Source organism: Mesocricetus auratus, unplaced genomic scaffold (assembly GCF_017639785.1).
Source record: "Mesocricetus auratus isolate SY011 unplaced genomic scaffold, BCM_Maur_2.0 Super-Scaffold_100043, whole genome shotgun sequence".
Taxonomy (NCBI): domain Eukaryota; kingdom Metazoa; phylum Chordata; class Mammalia; order Rodentia; family Cricetidae; genus Mesocricetus; species Mesocricetus auratus.
The window spans coordinates 6,842,529-6,862,740 of NW_024429220.1; the positions used below are offsets into that span (position 1 = coordinate 6,842,529).

The following is a 20,212-nucleotide window of genomic DNA, read 5'->3' on the forward strand; positions in this document are numbered from 1 at the left end:
AAAAAAAATCAGAAGAAACAGGATTTCACATTCTAGAAACAGTGAGATCATAAAACATTTGTGATGTATAATCTTCTTTGCCAAACTGGCTGGATTTGGAATCACCTAGGAGCCACATTTTGGCTCCTCACATGATGGGCATTCTTCACCATGATGGGCACTCCTCACATGATGGGCATTCTTCACCATGATGGGCACTCCTCACATGATGGGCATTCTTCACCATGATGGGAATTCCTCACATGATGGCACTCCTCCCATGACGGGAATTCTTCACCACGATGGGAATTCCTCACATGATGGCACTCCTCCCATGATGGGAATTCTTCACCACGATGGGAATTCCTCACATGATGGACATTCTTCACCAGGATGGGAATTCCTCACATGATGGCACTCCTCCCATGATGGGAATTCTTCACCACGATGGGAATTCCTCACATGATGGCACTCCTCACATGATGGGCATTCATCACCATGATGGGCACTCCTCACATGATGGGCATTCTTCACCATGATGGGCACTCCTCCCATGACGGGAATTCTTCACCACGATGGGAATTCCTCACATGATGGCACTCCTCCCATGATGGGAATTCTTCACCACGATGGGAATTCCTCACATGATGGACACTCCTCACATGATGGGCATTCATCACCATGATGGGAATTCCTCACATGATGGACATTCTTCACCAGGATGGGAATTCCTCACATGATGGCACTCCTCCCATGATGGGAATTCTTCACCACGATGGGAATTCCTCACATGATGGCACTCCTCCCATGACGGGAATTCTTCACCACGATGGGAATTCCTCACATGATGGACACTCCTCACATGATGGGCATTCTTCACCACGATGGGAATTCCTCACATGATGGACACTCCTCACATGATGGGCATTCATCACCATGATGGGAATTCCTCACATGATGGACACTCCTCACATGATGGGCATTCATCACCATGATGGCACCATACACTCAAGCTTTGAGCCAAAATAAATCCTTCTGCCATACATTACTTTTTGTCAAATATTTGGTGACAGTGACAAAACATTCAAAAATCATATTTTAATATATTTTAAAATGGATTCAATTAAAATTTAAATTTGGGAATTTATTATAACTCATAGTAGAGAACTTGAATAGCATGGTCAAGACTGAAGTTCAAGCCTCACTATGAAAAAAAGAAAATAAAAGAAGAAAACCTGTTTGTTTGAAGTAGACAGATTTATACTGTTTCTGTTACTGTATGTTTTGCCTTTTATAAAAGGATTTCTTATTTTGAGAAATTGTATACATATGCATGCTGCAAGAGGCAGGATCATTACTGAGATAACATAAATTGTGACTTTGGAGAACATATAACTTATGATCACATAATTGAGACACTGCACCAACTATCACATACACAGATACAAACGACAAAACAACCCCAACCCCCCCACCCTGGTTGATCAGAAACGTTTTTGATCAAGTCTTGAAGAATGTACAGGCCATTAGACATGGGGGACAGCATGCCAGGGAGAGAAAAGCAGGAAGAAAGTCAGAAGTTTTAAGATGCTCTCCTACTGTGTGCTCATCTAGATTCCAGGAAACTCTCCTACTCTGCGCTCATCTAGAGTCCAGGAAAAAGTAAACAAAAGTAAACCTGAGAAAGGACTGCAGATTCTTGCCAAAAGCCTGGCTTCAGAAGAGCCACGCAGGCTTCTCCAGACCCTGAGAGAGTTATTGCCACGCCTAGGAGTGGCCAGACACCCCTGTGGGGAGTGGAGAGGAGTGGGTGAGCAGGCATGCAACTCCTGCAGCGATTCTGAGGAGGTGCTACAGAAAAAGGGTCAAATACAAAACCTTCCCAAGGAAGAAGGCAATGGGGCTAAATGTCAATCAACTCTATTCAGTGAATGTGGCATTGTCGCCTGGTTCACACAGAACTGAGTGGCAGGCAGAGTGTGTAGTAGTTAGTGCCGGGTGACCACAGGAGACCCTGACACTGACCTGGATGCTGTTGGGGGAAAAGAGTTAGTTCCAGGGATTTTTTTTTGCCTGAGCATGGAAACATTAAAGATAATTTCTAAGCCAGGCGTTGGTGGCGCACGCCTTTAATCCCAGCACTCGGGAGGCAGAGGCAGGCGGATCTCTGTGAGTTCGAGGCCAGCCTGGTCTACAGAGTGAGTTCCAGGACAGCCTCCAAAGCCACAGAGAAACCTTGTCTCGAAAAAAAAAAAACAAAATAAAGATATCTTCTACCTCTGTTTTGCCTAACTGCTTACTGAACAGCTGTTTCTGTCTCTAAGTTACTACATTTGCCAAAAATTCAGCAAGTGACTACTGTGTGCCAAGGACTATCCTTGACTGTTGGCGCAGATGACTAAAAAAACAAAGATTCTTGCCTTCAAGGAACTTAAATTTTAGTGGTAAAAGGATAATTAAATGAACAAGAACATACGTTAGAAATAAAAACAAGATGCAATGAGTAAAAACCAGACAGGAAGGATAAAGAATGGAGGTGGCTGGCTAGGGGAAGGGATGCAATGAGTGTTGAGAGATGCCAACCAGTGTAGTGTCTGTTCTGTTGTCAAGAACATTCGCTCTATCTCCCAGCCCCCTCTTAGTGAAAGCCCATGAGAAAGTCTTAGGTCCAAAGGTGTACCTGACCCACCAATGCCACAAATCATCTACTGGTCACAGTCTCTCCTTCCCCTCTGATGAGCTTCATAAATTCTTCCTTGTACTGTTGTTTCCTCATATATTCTGGTCATAGCTATACAAAACTAGCTAATTCACTTATTATTTTTAAACACATATTTTTGGTCAGAAAGCTCAAAGTTGAATTTGCAATCATCTTCCAAGCAATGTGCAAAGTCTTGAAGCATTTTTTAAAATAAGTTTTTATTTAAATTAAAGGCAATCTTATTTTACATACCAATTCCAGGTCCCTCTCCTCCCATCCTCCAATTCCCCCAACAACCCTCCATCCCACATCCCACTCCCCAGGGAGGGTGAGGCCTCCCATGGGGGATCATCAAACTCTGTCACATCATTTGGGGCATGGCCTACTTCCTCCCCCATGTGTCTAGGCTGAGAGAGGATCCCTCCTTAGGGTGTGGGCTCCCAAAGCCCATACGTGTACTAGGAATAAATACTGGTTCCACTGCCAGAGGCCCCATAGACTGCCCATGTCTCCCTACTGACACCCATGTTCTGTCCTATGGTGGTTGCCATTATTTAGATTTTATCTACACAGTCACACTATTGAAGTATCATGGGTTAAGCTTCCCTGCCATTTCTAGGATATACAGTCTCACAGCAGACTTCCTGTCCCTCTGGCTCTTACAATCTTCCCACCTTGTCTAGGACCTATGTAAACTTCCAAGCTTCCAAGGGAAGGAAGCAATCAATAGTCCTATCCAGCTGTGATGTTTAACATGCCAAGATATGCCTAAAGGTGCAATAGTGGCATGCAATGTTGGCTTCAACCAACAGCTGTCAGCAGGAAGGAAACAAGGCCTGGTACTATAAACCCAGGAAACTAACAGGGCTAATGAGGCTATGGATAATACAGGAATCCATACTACTGCCACTTTACTAAGCCATCATAACTCCAAACTACACTTTAAAATTATCCTTATACCCACAGTTAGTGTAGTTATTATTTCCCATCGAAGGCGCTTCTCTTAGCAGGTGGAAACTATTACATGAAACTACAACTGGTCAAACTGCAGAGATCAGCTGACCATGGGGTATCATCCCCAACAGATGCATCTCTAGCAGAATCCCTGCACCAGATAGCTGACCATGGGTACCATCCCCAAGAGATGCATCTCCAGCAGAATCCCTGCACCAGATAGCTGACCATGGGTATCATCCCCAACAGATACATCTACAGCAGAATCCCTGCACCAGATAGCTGACCATGGGTATCATCCCCAACAGATGCATCTACAGCAGAATCCCTGCACCAGATAGCTGACCATGGGTATCATCCCCAACAGATGCATCTACAGCAGAATCCCTGCACTTACAGTCCAGGGGCATCACTCTTCCTGTATTTTTGCTTCTAGATTGGCAAATGGGGTGCAATTTGGTTTTGCTATGTTTTATAATACAAAATGACTATGTAGACCACCTGACATCAGGCTCACAGAGATAAGGTATGTACCACCATATCCAGCCCATATACTTATGTTTAATGTTGGCAGTGTTTAAGACATGGTGTCTCAAAAGTTGTGATTTTCATTTAAAATGTGTCCTGTGAGCTCATGTGTTGAATACATGGTCCCCAGAAGGTGGCACTATACAGGAAGGTTTTTACAAACTTTAGGAGGCAGAAGCTAGCTAAAGGAAGTGGGTTACAGGTATGACTTGAAGGACATTCATTTGTTCTCATATTCTCATTAGCTACCAGTCTCTTCCTTACTCCAGCCCCCTCAACAAGCTGTATAATGGTGCATGCTACCTGTTCTGCCATCCAACGTAGAGCGAACAGACTTGGACTGCACTCCTTGTGGCCACAGGAGGCACATCGGCTTCCCTTCTGGCACTGCTACACCGTGTGGCTGTGTGGGTGAGCGGGGCAGCACTGGGGCTCCCCATTCGCCTTCTCTTCCTTGGAGCACCATTTCTAATATGCATTAATAATAAGAACCCAGGGATGGATCCTGGGGTTAAAACTGAAGATCAGAGAAGCAAAGAGGCCAGCCACTGGAGTGTTCTCACCTCTACCAATGCTCAGACCAAAGGGGTGATCCACCAAACCTCAGATTCTCTCAGCTCCTGTCTCCTGCCTTATAATCCTCTCTAGTGCTGGGATTAAAGATGTGCACCACCACTGCCTGGTCTCTATGGCCAGCTAGTGTGCCTGCTAGGATTAAAGGTGTGTATCATCAGTGCCTGGCCTCTATGGCCAACTAGTGTGCCTGCTAGGATTAAAGGTGTATATCATCAGTGCCTGGTTTCTATGGCTGTGTCTAGTGTGCCTGCTGGGATTAAAGGTCTGTATCATCACTGCCTGGCCTCTATGGTTGTTGCTAGTGTGCCTGCTGGGATTAAAGGTGTGTACCACCACTGTCTGGCCTCAATGGTTGTGGCTAGCTTTGCACTCTGATCTTCAGGCAAGCTTTATTTGTCAGGTCATAAACAAATCATCATCACACTGCCTATCTGATCATTTTCCTCTGGTTTGTTAAGCATTGTCGTCATCTGGAATTAAATAAATATGGAGCCTATACATAAATATGCAAGATCAAATTTTAGTTGAAATGCTGGGTGATGGTGGTGCATGCCTTTAATCCCAGCACTTGGGAGGCAGAGGCAGATCTCTGTGAGTTCAAGGCCAGCATGGTCTACTAAGTGAATTCCAGGGCATACAGAGCCGTTACACAGAGAAACCCTGCCTCCAAAAATCAAAACCAAAGGAAAAAGATTAAGTTGAAAATTGACTACCTTAAGAACCAGCTTTGGCTTCCTTAAACACTGCAATTAATGGTTTCAATTAAAGCCAAACCAACTGCCGTAATATAACTAAACAGTTCCTCTAAATAGTTCTTTTAATAGTTCCCATTAAAGGCAGCATTGGCCCCCCATTTGTCACATGCGCATTAGGTACTCACATTGGCCCCCCCATTTGTCACATGCGCATTAGGTACTCACATGAAATTTACACAGCCCGTGCCGGCTGGTGGAGCAATCCAGACGAAGCTGAGGTTGGTTGTGGGCAGGTGACTCACATGAGAGGCCACCACACTGCACATAAACTGGTTACCAAATTGGTGGTCAGACATGATCCCTGTAAGACAGAAAGGGAGAGACGTTACAAAGAAAACAAAATGAGACAGTCTTTCCTACACACCAGGGCATGGTGGTATTTTATGAACTTATTTTATAATAAGGCTCGTTAAACTAAGTGGCTTCACATAAGTGATGCGATTTTCTCTTTTTCTTGACAGAGGTAAGTTAATCCTTTAAAACACATTATCATTAAATGACCCACAAAAACCATCACTATAGAAATGTGCTTCGCTTCTGTTGGTTTATCTATTGATCATCAAATCACATCAGGACCAACATGCACCAATGAGTCTGGGCTTCTTGGGGCTGCCAGCAACATAAAGACCATGTAGCACGGTAAACTACAAATCTCAGCAGGGAGACGACCAGAGGGTACATACAGTATTTGGGCTTCTAATTGGCTGTTTTCAGAAATGCCCACATTGATCTGGCAATGCCTTGATTTTTGTATTGGAAAACTTGCAATCTGGGGAATACTGTCCCATGTCTAGGGCAATCTCAGGGAAAGACGGTTTGGCTTTTAGAATAGAGCTCTTGAAACCTATCGTTATCTTAATGTCATGTTGGTGGCATGAGGACAGAGTGGGACTAAGTTAAGGACCGGTGTAGCAGAGAGCAATAGGTTACCAGAAAGCAGCTCTGGTCATTTTGTAGTATGTATCGCGTGCCAGCTCGTATGTGTGCTCGGGACCATCCAGAGTGACCAGCACTCTGGATGGGTCTGTGAGCTTGCTCATTCATGTTCACTGTGAGAACACTAGCGTAGCTGCAAGCATGTCACCTACCTCAGACAGCAGGCTTTGCCTTGGACTCTTAATAAACAGTTCTACTAATTTTAACACAGATTAAAAATACTAATGAAAAACTTAAAGACACGGAAACAACTTGCTCAGAAAACAGGCAAAATACCTGAAAGGATTCTGTTCCAAAGAAAATACATATGGCAATTAACATACAAAAATGCTCAACTCCACACACCACTGCAGATTTCAAATCACACTATAGCAACCATCTGTCATCAGAACAACCCAAATTCCAGCATGGACAATACCACCAGCTGGAGCAGACATGCACTGAGTTCTTCTCCCATTGATGGTGAGGACACAGAACTCTTCAGCCCCTACAGAGGACAACTTTCTTACAGATCTGAAAATGCTATCGCCACAACACATAGCAATATTTTGTTTTTGTTTTTGTTTTTGCCACTCAGCCACATGGAATGATAACTTGCATTCACAGACACACAAAAAACACATTTAAAGCAGTTTTGTTAATAATTTCTAACTCTCAGAAATAAGTAGAAGGTCTTTCAAGAGACAGGTGAATAAATTAACTACAATCTATCCAGGCAGTAGCTTGATTTAGCAAAACTGGGAAAATAATGAATAAGCTACGCAAATGTACAGAGAAAACTGAAATATGTGTAGCATAATCTGAAGAGGCTACAGGATGTCTGGTTCCAGCTAGACATCACATTAGAAAAAGTTCAAAGATTAGTGCTCTCCAGGGCTGAATAAGGGGAAGGGGGAAGGCAGAACACGGCGTCAACTCTATGTAGTCCTTCAATAATGGACCCGCGTTGCTATGTAAATGCTCAAAACTCACAGGACACAAAATACTCAGAGTTCACCCTAATAAAAGCATGGACTCTGGGTGATAATGCCGTGTCTGGTGCCGGGTCATTGGTTCTGACAAATGTACCACTGTGGGGCAGGAAACAGAGGGTGTTGTCACATGTGGAGGCAAGGGTGATATGAGTACATTTTAAATTCAATTTTCCTACGAACTCAAATTTGCCTAAAAACAAGACATATCAACTGGAAAACTAAAACTAGGAAACTATTTATTGGATTTGTGTTTTTGAGCAAATCTCTCAAATCAAATTGTAAAAGAAGGAATTCTGGCCCCTATATCATAAATACTCTGTGTTTGTTACAAGACAGGAGGAAACATATATGATAGTGTAAATATCGCCAAGAATCCATGATTTGGAAGCTCACAATCCCTGGAGGTGACTGGGCATAAAAGTTTGGATTTCATATGTAAAACATGAAGTGTTTAATTCTCACAACAAGCAACACGTAAGACAATACCTCATGCTGTAGCTGGCCGACCGTGCTTGAGGTAAAATCCCATTTTCTTCCTGCATACCAGAGTAACTTTGTACAATAAATTTCTAAGTATTTCCCCAAAACATCTCATTCTATTCTCATTGTCTATACCTGTGCCATCTAAAGTGGCTTATTAACATAACTTGATTAAAAGTAGATAAAATAGTCAGTTCTCCAGTTGAACTAATTGTATTATACGTGCTGACGAGGCAGCCACAGGTTATCTAGTGGCTGCCTGTTGGGCATCAGAGAACAGAATAACTCCTCCAAAGATAGAAATCCCTACTGGATGGCTGATGCACAGGCTACAACTCAGAGCCTTTGGATCAACCTGTCCTCCTTCCCTCTCCCTCCCCCCCCCCCGTCTCTTTCGCTCTCAAGTTCAGATTCAGCACTGCCAGTCTCTAAGTTTTCCTCATCCCTTTGCAAGCTGCACACCTCAAATATAAATGGTTCCTTCCAGTGTGTTAACACAAACTATGTCCTCTAATAACAGTACCCAACTGTTCTCTGTCACCTCACAAATTCTACATCAGGATGTACTAGCCTCTTTTTATCTCCAAGAAAACCTAAATGTTCCTCTCCAGGTTTCTGCAGCGTCTTTTACACAATCCCAACATACTACAAGGCATCTGGAATGTTCTGCTTCTTATCCTTCACCACATCTTCCATTCCTTAAAAAAATAAGATCTACTAATCCATATTCTTCTAGTACCCACCACAGTATGCACAGTCAATATTTTATTTAATTCACTTTGGTCATGCTTTAAAAAGTTTCTCAGCTCTTGAGGTTAAAACAAATACACATTTCTTTCTATTAATTCATCTTTCCATTTACAGATTTAGCACTTCTCTGCTTTATTTTGTTGTGTGATATGCTCATTGCTAAATTGTTCTTGTTTCTTCCTGGGAGTCCATAACAGCTCCTTACAGGTTCCTCTGTCCCATCTGTTTCTCCCTATTCTACCAAATGAGTCTCAGAAAGGTACACCTGCTTGTGTCAATTTCCTGCTTACTTTCCTTTCACAGCCTCCCATCAGACTCCAGAGCAATGCAGCTCTCAGCATCCATTCTGAGTTCAGCACAATTCAGCCTCTCACTATCCCTAAAGTGTCCCCTGGTCTGAGCTCTGAGTGTCAGTCACCACACATAGAAGTATACATCCTCTCTCACTCCTACGCCCTCTTCAAGGGAGGGGTCGATTCACCTTAATACCAGAAGAGAAGTCGGCATGGAAGGCTTAATGATACATCAACCACCCTCGTCCTTGAAGACTTCCCTCCCCACACACTGCCCCAACCCCATGTTTGGGTAGGTGCCTTTCCTACGTGTTACAACAATTCAGCTGTTCCTGCATCATAGCACATGACTTTCTACCCACATAGTTCATTAAGAGACTCCATCTTAATCTTTGCATCCAAGTACAGTATCTGATCATTGCAGATATTCAAGAAGTTTTTTCTGTTTAAATATACAAATAAATTCAACATGAAAGACTGTAGAAGGCATAACATGCATCTCCTATATTTCGGTTGTGAGCCTTTAACGGCTGAGCCATCTCTCCAGCCCAACATGCGTTTCTTTCACAAGTGAAGCAGTCTGCTCAGTAGACAGTTGATCAGAATAGGTTACAACTGATCTAAGAAACAGAAGAAAAAGGCTAGTTTTGCAATGTAAAAATGATGTTATTTTCTCATTTCAATTTTTTAAGGTACATCTTGGACAAAATTCATCAAGCCAGAGAAACCACAAAATTAGAGAGAATATGAGACTCTGGGGGAGATGAGAGTCCCAGAGCAGGCCATGACTAAGGAATTGCCACTCCCCTCCCAGTCAGGCATGAAGCAGGGACCCAATATGTGGAAATGACACATCTGCAAGAGTCAGTCTAGCCACAGAGCAAAATAAAGTTCCAGCTATAATCATGTGGGAGAGGAAATGAGTGGAACAGGCCAAGGATTCAAAGCCTTGGTAATAGGATTCATGGTCAAGTGGCTCCTCATTCCTCCAAGCTCTTAGAGCGTGAGTCAGTGTCTAGATCCCATATTAATTGGCTGAAATTAGCAAGCTGGCTGTCCTAGGTGAAGATTCTACAGAACGATGATCATACAATCCAGCTGTCAAGGACAGCAGTCCTCCAATCTGACTGTTCGGTGTTACCTCTAACCTGAGTACAGTTATTTTTAAAAGCTCACCTATCAATTATTATTTGTAGTCAATAACTTGCATTGAAAGTTATTATTAACATTATTAAGTAATTATAGTATACTGTTATAATTATACATTGTCACAAAGTATACTATTAGTAAGCATATAATTATATACAATAATTATAACATTAATATTATTATTACTGTCAACATAATCTACAATTTTAAGCTTAGGGTTAAAACTATTTGCATCATCAAATTTTCAATACAATATAAAAGTATTCAACAGAGTCTTACCTAATGGCCTTGTAGTGATGTAAAGTATCCTATATTGTGGTACACTACTCCTACAGTGATCCCAAACATATTTTCTGGACCCTCATGTCTGTGTATGAGTGTAGGTACATGCGATGGGACATGTATGATACAAATGAAGGCAAGAGGATAGCCTTGGGTACCATCCCTCTGGAAGGCTGTCTATTGTCTGCTTCTTCAGCAGTACACAGATATAAAACCATTAGAAATGTATTTACTTAAATAGAAATCACAGGGGAAATTTTAATATTTGCAGAAACCTTATTTTGCACCAAGCATTGTGTTAAGCCATATAAAATTAAGTAAAATAAATGGAAGTGAGAGACTCTATCATGAAATGACTTGAGTTGAGTGACTAACATGACTGAACCAGTTAAAAAATAAGTATGTCTTAACTGGATGGTATTGATCAAAACTCAAATTCAAACTATAAATGTAATTCATATGTGCAAATACAGTAGTGAAAATGTATGTCTGCAGAAATACTTCCCATGACCTGGGACCATGATACTGACACACTATTTTACCAGTTAGGATACTGAGAAAACTTGTTCATGGCTATAAGGCAATAAGCAGAATCTGGAGTCCAACCAGAGCATTTGCTGCCCAGTCAGAAACAGTAGTGCTGAGTCTTGAGGGGACAGCTGCAGTTCCCTTTCTTACATAAGCATTAAGGATATGAAACAGTCCCTCACATACAGATGTGAGGTCATTGTCAGGTGTGCCCCGGGCAAGCTTCATTTTGACATCTGTGAAAGGCTGGTCCTGAACACTAAGAGCTCCTTTGTGTCCCCAGAACAATTTGAATGAACAGAAAGATAAGAGGATTCAGACAAACACAGACCTAATGATCAGGGTGCACCTAGAAAATGACAAGAAGGGAATGACAGCAATCAGAATGGCTTCCATTGTCCCACTACACAGTTCACGGTATGGACCACAATCTCATCAGTGCCTCTGTGTCACAATAGACACAATTCACGCATGTAAGTTGCAATCTTATTCTTGAGATATCTGAAATCTGAATATGGTAATGTATCTAAATTTACAGTTTCTCCCCCTGTTGCATGCAGGAAAACATGGCATGTTGAGTTTTTAATCATACTTTTAAAGGGAAAAGATCTAAAATAGAGGATCTAATTATGCTGTGTTTCTTAAGGAAACAGGAGAAAATGAAGCATAGATGTGTGTTATGTATTTAATAAGTGATTTTTATATTCACTGTTGCAGTTTTATAGAAACAAAACATTTCACATTTCACATAGAATTTCTTCCCTTGAGTAAATACTCTGATCAGAACTTATTCTTAGCAAAAGTAAACATGTGTGGGTCTCCTGATTTGACATGGGACAAGGACACTAATTTACTATACAAATTCTGAAATTCTTGATTCCTCTATGACATTAAAACCTTTACTTTTAGATGTTCTATACACATATCTGAAAAATAGAATATTCGAAACTGTAATAAATATCTATATCAGCAGTCAACAGAACTTTAATATACACATTCCTTCTATGGACTATGGGTGTTTCAGTTCATTGTCAGACAAACCATTAGATTAGTAGTTTATTATTACCCAATATTTGTCTTCTTATGACAGTGTAGTAGGCAAGTAACCCATAGCAGTCTCCTTTACCCATATCATACCTTAGCAAGGCTCATCTCGTGATGTCTTTAATTATTCTAAGTTTTCCTCCATCATCCCTTTTTAAGTCAGTGACACACATTTCTCTGCCTTCCGGGATGTAATTTTCCCTGACATGTCTTCAGTTATTTTAAGTTTGTGACTAAACCTTGTATGAACCCATTTTTCCCTGAGGAATACTTTTCTGTCTTGTAGTGTGTATACTGGGGGGTCTTCAAAACTGTAACTAGAAGTTCTATGAGGCCCCATGTCTAAAATAAAATGTGCATAGTTTCATAAGATATAGCTTATTCCCTTCCAAAAACCACACTGAAGATTTTAGTACCCAAAATAACCATCTTGTGAGAAAATTAAACTCATGTTAGGCTTCATGGATTAAAAATATGGGTTACTCAAGTCTGTTTGGTTTCCATGGTAAGCATCAAGAGCCAGAGACATGTCCTGGTTTGTTTTTTGTGCATTTCAGATGAGAACTTCTGTTCATGGGAATCATGAAACCAACAGCAAATGCATTAAAATTTCAGAATCATATATGAAAATGTAGCTGCCAATCAAACTGATGAAATACTGAAAGCGTTACTTTGCCATATCTAAGACGTTATGATCACTTGGTAGAATGTTTTGTCACAAAGTTCAGTAAAGTTATTGTCCTCCAACCACTTAAGAAGTATAAGGTTAGAATGTCTGAATCTGTAAGTTGATTATTTCTAGTTCCTCTTTGTTTGCATCCTGTGTTAATTCTGTAGGTTTCATCAGTTAATGAAATAGTGCTTTGAAAACCTAGTTTGGGAAGTTAGTCCTCTCTTCAAAGAAAAGAGAAAATGAGTTATGGAGTTCCCTTCAGTCATTTTATAACCCATTAAGTCAAGACTCAATGCCAGTCGCTTACAGACTTTGGCTTGTTTGATATCTTGGCTGTCGTTTGTGTGTGAAGCAGCAGGTTGGAAGGGGAGGTGAATGGTACAAGCCTACACTCACAGGTGTTCACTATGTTCATTTTCTAAAGCTTTGCTTTCACATTTCAGCCCAAGAAACAAAAAAGTTATAAATTATAAAAATCACTCTGGAATATCTGATGATAGACATGTTACAGATGCCTGTCTCACACCCTTCATCAGTTATGTAAACAGAGCCTATTCTAAATCTACTTGGTCTTTTCCTCACTCATTAGGGTCACTAAGTTCAGTCTCTGCTCTTCCCAGCACTGCCAGATACCGTCTTCACTGTGTCTTCTGACATATGTTATTACATTGTAGGTAAAAAGTCAAGATGAGTACACAGACCCTGGAGGCAACTGCTCCTGTACGGACTGTGCTCCACTACCGAGGAACCAGGGATTCTTGGGAGGGTCACTCAGTCTCTTCATTCTTCATGAAGAACACGGGGAGGAGAATAACAGGATGGCTGTGCAGATGGAATGACGGGATGGCTCCCACGGCTATGTATGCTAGCTATTACTATAATTTCCATCTTAGAGACACAGGGAGCCTACATGGCTTGTCAAGAAGAGCAGAGGGTGTCTGCATCTGCATGGGTTCGGCTTCCATTTACACTGTCTGTTGGCTTCCTTCCTGCACACTTATATGGTAGTGTCTCATTGTGGAATGGATCCCAGTCTGTGACAGCTTTAACTTACAGTTGCTCCCCTGTGGAGCAGAGCCAACCAGGTACACTCAGATGCTTACAGCTGTTGCATTAGGATCAGCATCCTTTCCAAAGAGCTGTGGAGCGTGCACTGTCTTTACTGGTCTGCTGGACCAACGTGTGTCTCTGCTGCTTTCTTTCCTGATACCAAATAGGCCATTTCCTGAACAGCTGCGTGCTGGTAGACAGCTAGAATATGGTGTCTGCCCAGAAGGCATAACTCTAACCATATCACACTAGCTACCAGTCCAGAATAATACTTAGTCTTACTACCCAGTGCCCCATGCTGTATGCCTTAATCCTCAGAGCTCATGTCACTTCTGTTTGATTCACAACATAACCAGTAGGGGAACCAGATTAAGATCAAACCAGGCCCCCTGAACATGGGTGTCAGTTGGGGGGCTTGCGCAGTCTATGGGGCCTCTGGCAGTAGAACCAGTATTTATCCCTAGTGCACAAATGGACTTTGGGAGTCCATTCCCTATGGAGGAATACTCTCTCAGCCTAGATACATGGGGGAGGGCCTAGGTCCTGCCCCAAATAATGTGACAAACTTTGGTGATCCCCATGGGAGGCCTCACCTTCTCTGAGGAGTGGATGGGGGTGGAATGGGGGGGAGTGGGGGAAATGGGAGGATGGGAGGGAGAGGAAACTAGGATTAGTATGTAAAATAAGATTGTTTTTAATGTAAATAAATTAATTTTAAAAAGAAATTGCATTTCTTTTTAAGAAGTTATATTTTATAGTAAGAAGTTATATTTTATAAGTATATATTTTATAGAAGTATATATTTTATAGTAAGAAGTTATATTTTATAGTATAGGCCAGAAAAATTAAAAAGATGAGGTGTTCTGAGCTATAAACCCAAGCCAGATCGAAGGCTGGAAAGAGCTTCCATAGGCTTCTTTTTTAAACAGAGCAACCAACTCAAGATTGTTGCCATGGTGGAGCAACATCAAGTCCAAGGAGCCTCCTCAACCCTCTTAAGTCTTCCCTCTTCATGACGAAAGGAGTGCCCATTTGATGCATGAGGGAGCTTATAGCAATACAACACTACTATCTGACATCTTCATATCTCTGTACTTCCTAATTTCAAAAAGAGCAGTTAATACTTGCTTAATCCTTGAGGATGCAAAGTTCTTCCTTTTTATTGTTTTTACAAAGCCTAGCTCATTTGTTCACTGGAAGCCCTGAGAATGTTATCTGTGTTTCCATTCACATCAGTCCACTGTTTGATTGACTTTTGTCCTATCACTTTTTGGTGGAATGACCTTAAGCAAGTTACATAAATGCTCCAAGTCTAGCAACATGGATAATAAGATCTTATCAATGAAATATAGACGTGGTTATATGAAACAATTCTCATTTTTATATACCAAGTTACATATAAAGTCATAAGGCTAGTGTTCGAGAAGGGTTGAAACTTTATTACAAAACTGTATTTCAGTCTTTCTTTCTATTAAACACCCTTTAAAGAAGCTGCAGATCACTTAAGCTGCGCATCAATTCTGAGCCAAGATGATAAGTAAGAGGCAGTGTAACTGTTGTTGGACCCAGAAAGGGAGCGGGATTTGGTTATCTTTACTGCGCCTTCAGACAGGCTGGTCTAAACGTGTCCCTAGAAATGGTAATGCTAAATAACCTTAAACTGCTGCCACTTAGGAACAGCTCTACAACAAACTGTTTCATCAAACATTTTATCTTTGTTGAAACAAAGAACCCACGGTGGCAACATTCCATCTTTAAATGTCCAACTCCTTCTCTCTTCTCCTGTTGTGACCAGCATGTTGTCACTGCAAAGCCTGCTGGTGTACTGTGTCATTCACATTTTCTCCTCCTCTGTATAAGTTCAATCCCCCAAGAAGCTGTTTACACTTGACCTTAGCCAAAAGGATGTGAAGCAATCAAGAAGCTTTTAAAAACATTCTTTTCTGAGTATTCCTATGAAATTTTGTATAAGATGTGTTATCTAAACAAAGCCCTGTGTACATTTTACTGACATTCTCACTTAAGAACCACGGAACTCACTCTAATTGAAGGAATCCTATAAACAGGATGCAGCTGCTACACAAGGGCCAGATAAACTTAATAGGATGCAGGAGAGGCAAAATGATGCAACAAACCATGGGAATAGTCAATGCAAACCTGACACCAGTGGCTGCCCAGACATGGTAATAGCAGAACCTCCACCAGCTAGTAAAGCTACTCATTCTGGGTAACAGTACATAGTACTGCTATGTTTAAAGCATAATGACACCCACCCCCAGGTCTCCCTCATACTTCACACTTCACTATCCAATTCTCATGAGGAGAGTCTGATAGGCGGAAACAAGGCTACATGTCTCCACCCTGGAAAGGAAGGAAGAATGGGGTTAAACTTGGGCAAAGCGGTACTTATAGTATGGGGCCCTGTATCACAGGTAGTCATCTTTATTAACTATTGTCTCTACCCAGTTAATCAGTCATCAAGTCCTTCAAGGTGTTTTGCATGACTGCCTTATTTCTTGTTCTCTATGATTGGATAAAAGGTCAGCAAGATACAACTTCAACATTAAATTTGGACTATATTTGATTCTTTGTCATCTCTAAGCTGAGGGAAGATTCAGGGGAGTTTCTTGGAAGAAGACAATAGAAAGGAAATGCACATATTTTGAGAAACCTAAAATATTTACTGTTTTACAGAGTTGTCCCATCACTGTCCAAGAATTTACTTTCTTCCTTAGATGTGGCTAAGCCATTATCACTCAGTATACATAAGAGGTCATAAATCATGTCCAAGAGGCTTTCTTCAGGACTTCTTTTGAAATCTACTCTTAATATTACATGTAACTGTTTTCTCTCACTGATTATGTATTCTGAATTTTTCTGCCCACGAATGCATGGCATATTTATGAGATAAGTCACTCCTGAAAAGGTATTATTAGAATTTATACCACATGATGTCAAGGCAATGTGTCAATAGTAACTCTCCATGGTACTGAAACTCCTTTCCTGCTGGGTACACAGAACCTCGGTCTACGTTACAGAAGAATCATCAAAACTTTTATCTTGAGTCAGTTTTCATGTGGGATCTGAAACAATGCTCTCACTCTGCTCCATCTGACTGTGCATGCCTCTGTTCCAGGCATCACAGCTCATCTAATAGGCTCCCCACGTTTTCTACCGCTTTGCAGTTGCAACCATTCGTCAACAGTATCTGAGCACGACTGCAGAGCACTGCTTCCCAGATGAAGCAAGGAGCAGAAGATGAGCAACTTCTGTCTTCCTTTCTTCTGCTTTCATGGCACAGCTGAGACAAGGATGCCCACAGACTGAAAACAGCCTCACCTAGTACCATCTGGTTCATGTAGCTTCAAGCCAAGATGAGACTCGGGCTTATTTGCTACAACAGCAAAATCAGATAAATCTGGCTATTGCATCTTTTAAATACAAATTCTACCACAGTTCATTCCCTTGCTATGCTGGTTCTTAAGAGAAATTATTTTGAACACCACCACTCATTCATTATTTGTTAAGTGAATTACCAAACTTTGTAGTCTGATTTTGTTTTCTTTATTGTGTTATGTGTTTACAGAAAGATCCATCTACTTCAGAGCAGTCAAAGGGAAATGGAAATGAGGATAAGATGCACAGAACTAATCACAAGAGTCTACAGCCAAATATCCTAGGTTTTCTTTTCTCTTTTTTTATACATTATGTCTTTGCTAAATTGTATAGTAATATGTGTTTCAGGAAGTTTGCATGTAAAATATGTAAAGCAACACTACCTGCTAAATTGGGTACAAAGTTAACATGTATAAAGTATTTAGAACAATGCCTAGCATGCAGTAAGTGCTACATAAATATTGGGTGACTTACAGCATTAAAATAATTTTCAGGAACCACTATTCCTATCAATTTCCTAATGACTTAGGAAATCATTTTTTTCTGGTGAAAGCACTTCATTCAGTACCTTATTTTTATTTTCTTTCTTTTTTTTTTTTGGTTTTACGAGACAAGGTTTCTCTGTATTGTTTTGGAGGCTGTCGGTCCAGCCTGGCCTCAAACTCACAGAGATCTGCCCGCCTCTGCCTCCCGAGTGCTGGGATTAAAGGCGTACGCCACCACCGCCCGGCCTTTATCTTTATTTTCATATAGAATTACAGATAAATGAAAACATATTAGATTAGATCACATTCAATACTAAGAAGTATAGTTTAAATATACATTGTAATAAAGTTTACTGTAAGTAAAGTGGTAGCAGATTATGCACCAGAACAATGTGTTAGCAGGACTACAGATACAGGTCATGGCTGAACACCTGACTAGCATGAACAGGCAGCTCTCGGTTCAGTCCTAGAACTGAGCCAGAAAGCAGCAACAATGAATGAAGCTTGATTTAAAAATGTACTTCATTCGTTTTTCAGTATTTTCATGTTTTGCAGACCCACAGTATCCAAGTATTTCCTGAGTGAGACAATGTTACTTTTAAGAGAAATCGTTTTTCACATGATGTATACTACTTCTACTTAAGTCTTATTAAAATTCATGCTCCACTAAGGCAATGACTAGAATACTGAATCTCAGAAATATGCATTATTTCATTCCCTTTAAATCTAATTGATTACAAATATATTCTCAGTTTCCAGATTTAAGATAGATGAGAAAAACAGGAATGGAACATATATCTTTTTAAAAACTGTACTCATCTATGAACTGAAGTTACACAGAGAATAATGATTTGACTTCAAGTGCTTTGGGAATTATTTGAATATGTAGTCGTTTGGAAACTGGCAGTACAAATTGTTTTGTATTCAATACACCCCAACCACAGTTTTCCCTCCCTTGACTCCTCCCGGTACTCCTCACCTTCTCTTTTCCCTAGATTCGCTTCTCGTCCATTTTTAAAGGCAAATTGTTTGATAAATTGATTTTTCTCCCCTATATCTTTCATTTTCTTTAATTTTTTGACAATTCCATACTCTTTAAAACTATCTACGCCCATTTCCTCATTCTAACTCCTCCCACGTTCTAGCAACCCATCTCATCTCCATCGTCCCACGTTCTAACAACCCATCTCCATCCTCCCACGTTCTAACAGCCCATCTCTACTTCATGTTGGCTACTGAACCAATGTGTCCAGTTAGAACTGCCTATCCATACGTGCACAGGAGTGCAGCCACCACTGCAGCATGGAAAGCCTACTAGTTATTACATTCTCAAACAGGGTGGCTCCCCTTCACACCTGCAACTGCCCGCCAACACAACAGCTCCTCTGCACCGGGCCAGGACCTGGAGAGCATCCACCCCATCTGTGTCACACTTCTGGCTGGCACAGTCTTGTGTAAGTATGATAACCACAGTTGCTATTAGTTCATGATTACAATAACCATGTCATATCAAGAAATTTGCTTGTAATAATGACTGTTTTTTTGAAGGTTATTTTTCACTCAATTCCATGCATTAATCCAAATGATCATTTTTTCCTACAACATGGCTTTTTTGAAGCTTTATCAACAACATTTACTGCTAATGTAATTTTATGATAATGTATTGTACCTCTTTTATTATCTTTAAAGCATGTGGTTTGAATGAGAAGGACCCCAATAGACTCACATTTGAGTACTTTATCCCTAGTTGGTGGAACTGTTTGGGAAGGATTAGGAGGTGTGGCCTTGTTATAGGAGGCGTGTCATTGGGCACAGGCGTTGAAGTTTCAAAATTACTTGTCACTCCCAGTTAGCTGTTTCTGCCTCATTCCTGTGCATAATAATGTAAGTCCACATCTTTCAGAATTGTGCATACCTGTTTCCTGCCATTAGCCTCATGATGATGGCCATGGCCTCACCCTCCCTAGGCCCCAATGAACACTTTCTTCTTTTATAAGTTGCCTTGATCATAGAGACTGTCACAACAATTGAAAAGTAACTAAGACATAAAGTTAATATAACTTCTAGATAGTCTTTGAAAAAAATAAAATTTAAGTTTAGATTATGAATTATTTTACAGTATATAATTGAGAAGTTAATTCCCACTTAAAAAGTTTTATGTGTGTGTATCTTTATGGTTGGAAATAAAATATTAGAATTTTTAAATTTTAATATCAAATTTATAAATAGTATATACTATAATGTTAGTATAAATATAATTTTCAAAGTAAAAATAAACATACACATTCTCAGAAACTCTAATACATTTAGCTTTATCTTTCAGTTTAGAAAGACAAAATAAAACATAATTTTACAAGCATCACAGGCAAACAAAAAATAAAAATAAATAGAACCTCCTAAATTCCCTGAAAATAAATATTACTAACAGAGGAACACAGTTAAAGAAAACAGCTACCTGAAGGTCTTCAGCAGGCTAGAGATCAATTAAGGGACTAAGAGACTTCATGACAGACGTGTCAGACCCTCAGTTTGTCCTCCAAGTCAATAAGGAGATAGCAAGAACAACACCGATGGGGTTAAGAGAGCAAAGGCTTTGACCAGAGTTCTCCACTGTACCTTTCCAGGGAGGGTCAGAGAAAGTGCCAGAAGGCATTTGAAACTGGCCTAGTGAGTCACAGG

At 40.6% G+C, this 20,212-nt stretch overlaps 1 protein-coding gene across 5 annotated transcripts in view; it reads right to left on the bottom strand.

The window, feature by feature from the left end:
- The window catches only part of Reln (reelin), a 437,778-nt gene that overhangs the window by 306,647 nt on the left and 110,919 nt on the right, over positions 1 to 20,212 (bottom strand). For all 5 annotated transcript variants that reach the window (XM_040735124.1, XM_040735123.1, XM_040735122.1 and 2 more), the window contains exon 3: positions 5,659 to 5,794. In XM_040735124.1, the coding sequence (XP_040591058.1) occupies positions 5,659 to 5,794 (136 nt within the window). The remainder of the gene's footprint in view (positions 1 to 5,658; positions 5,795 to 20,212) is intronic.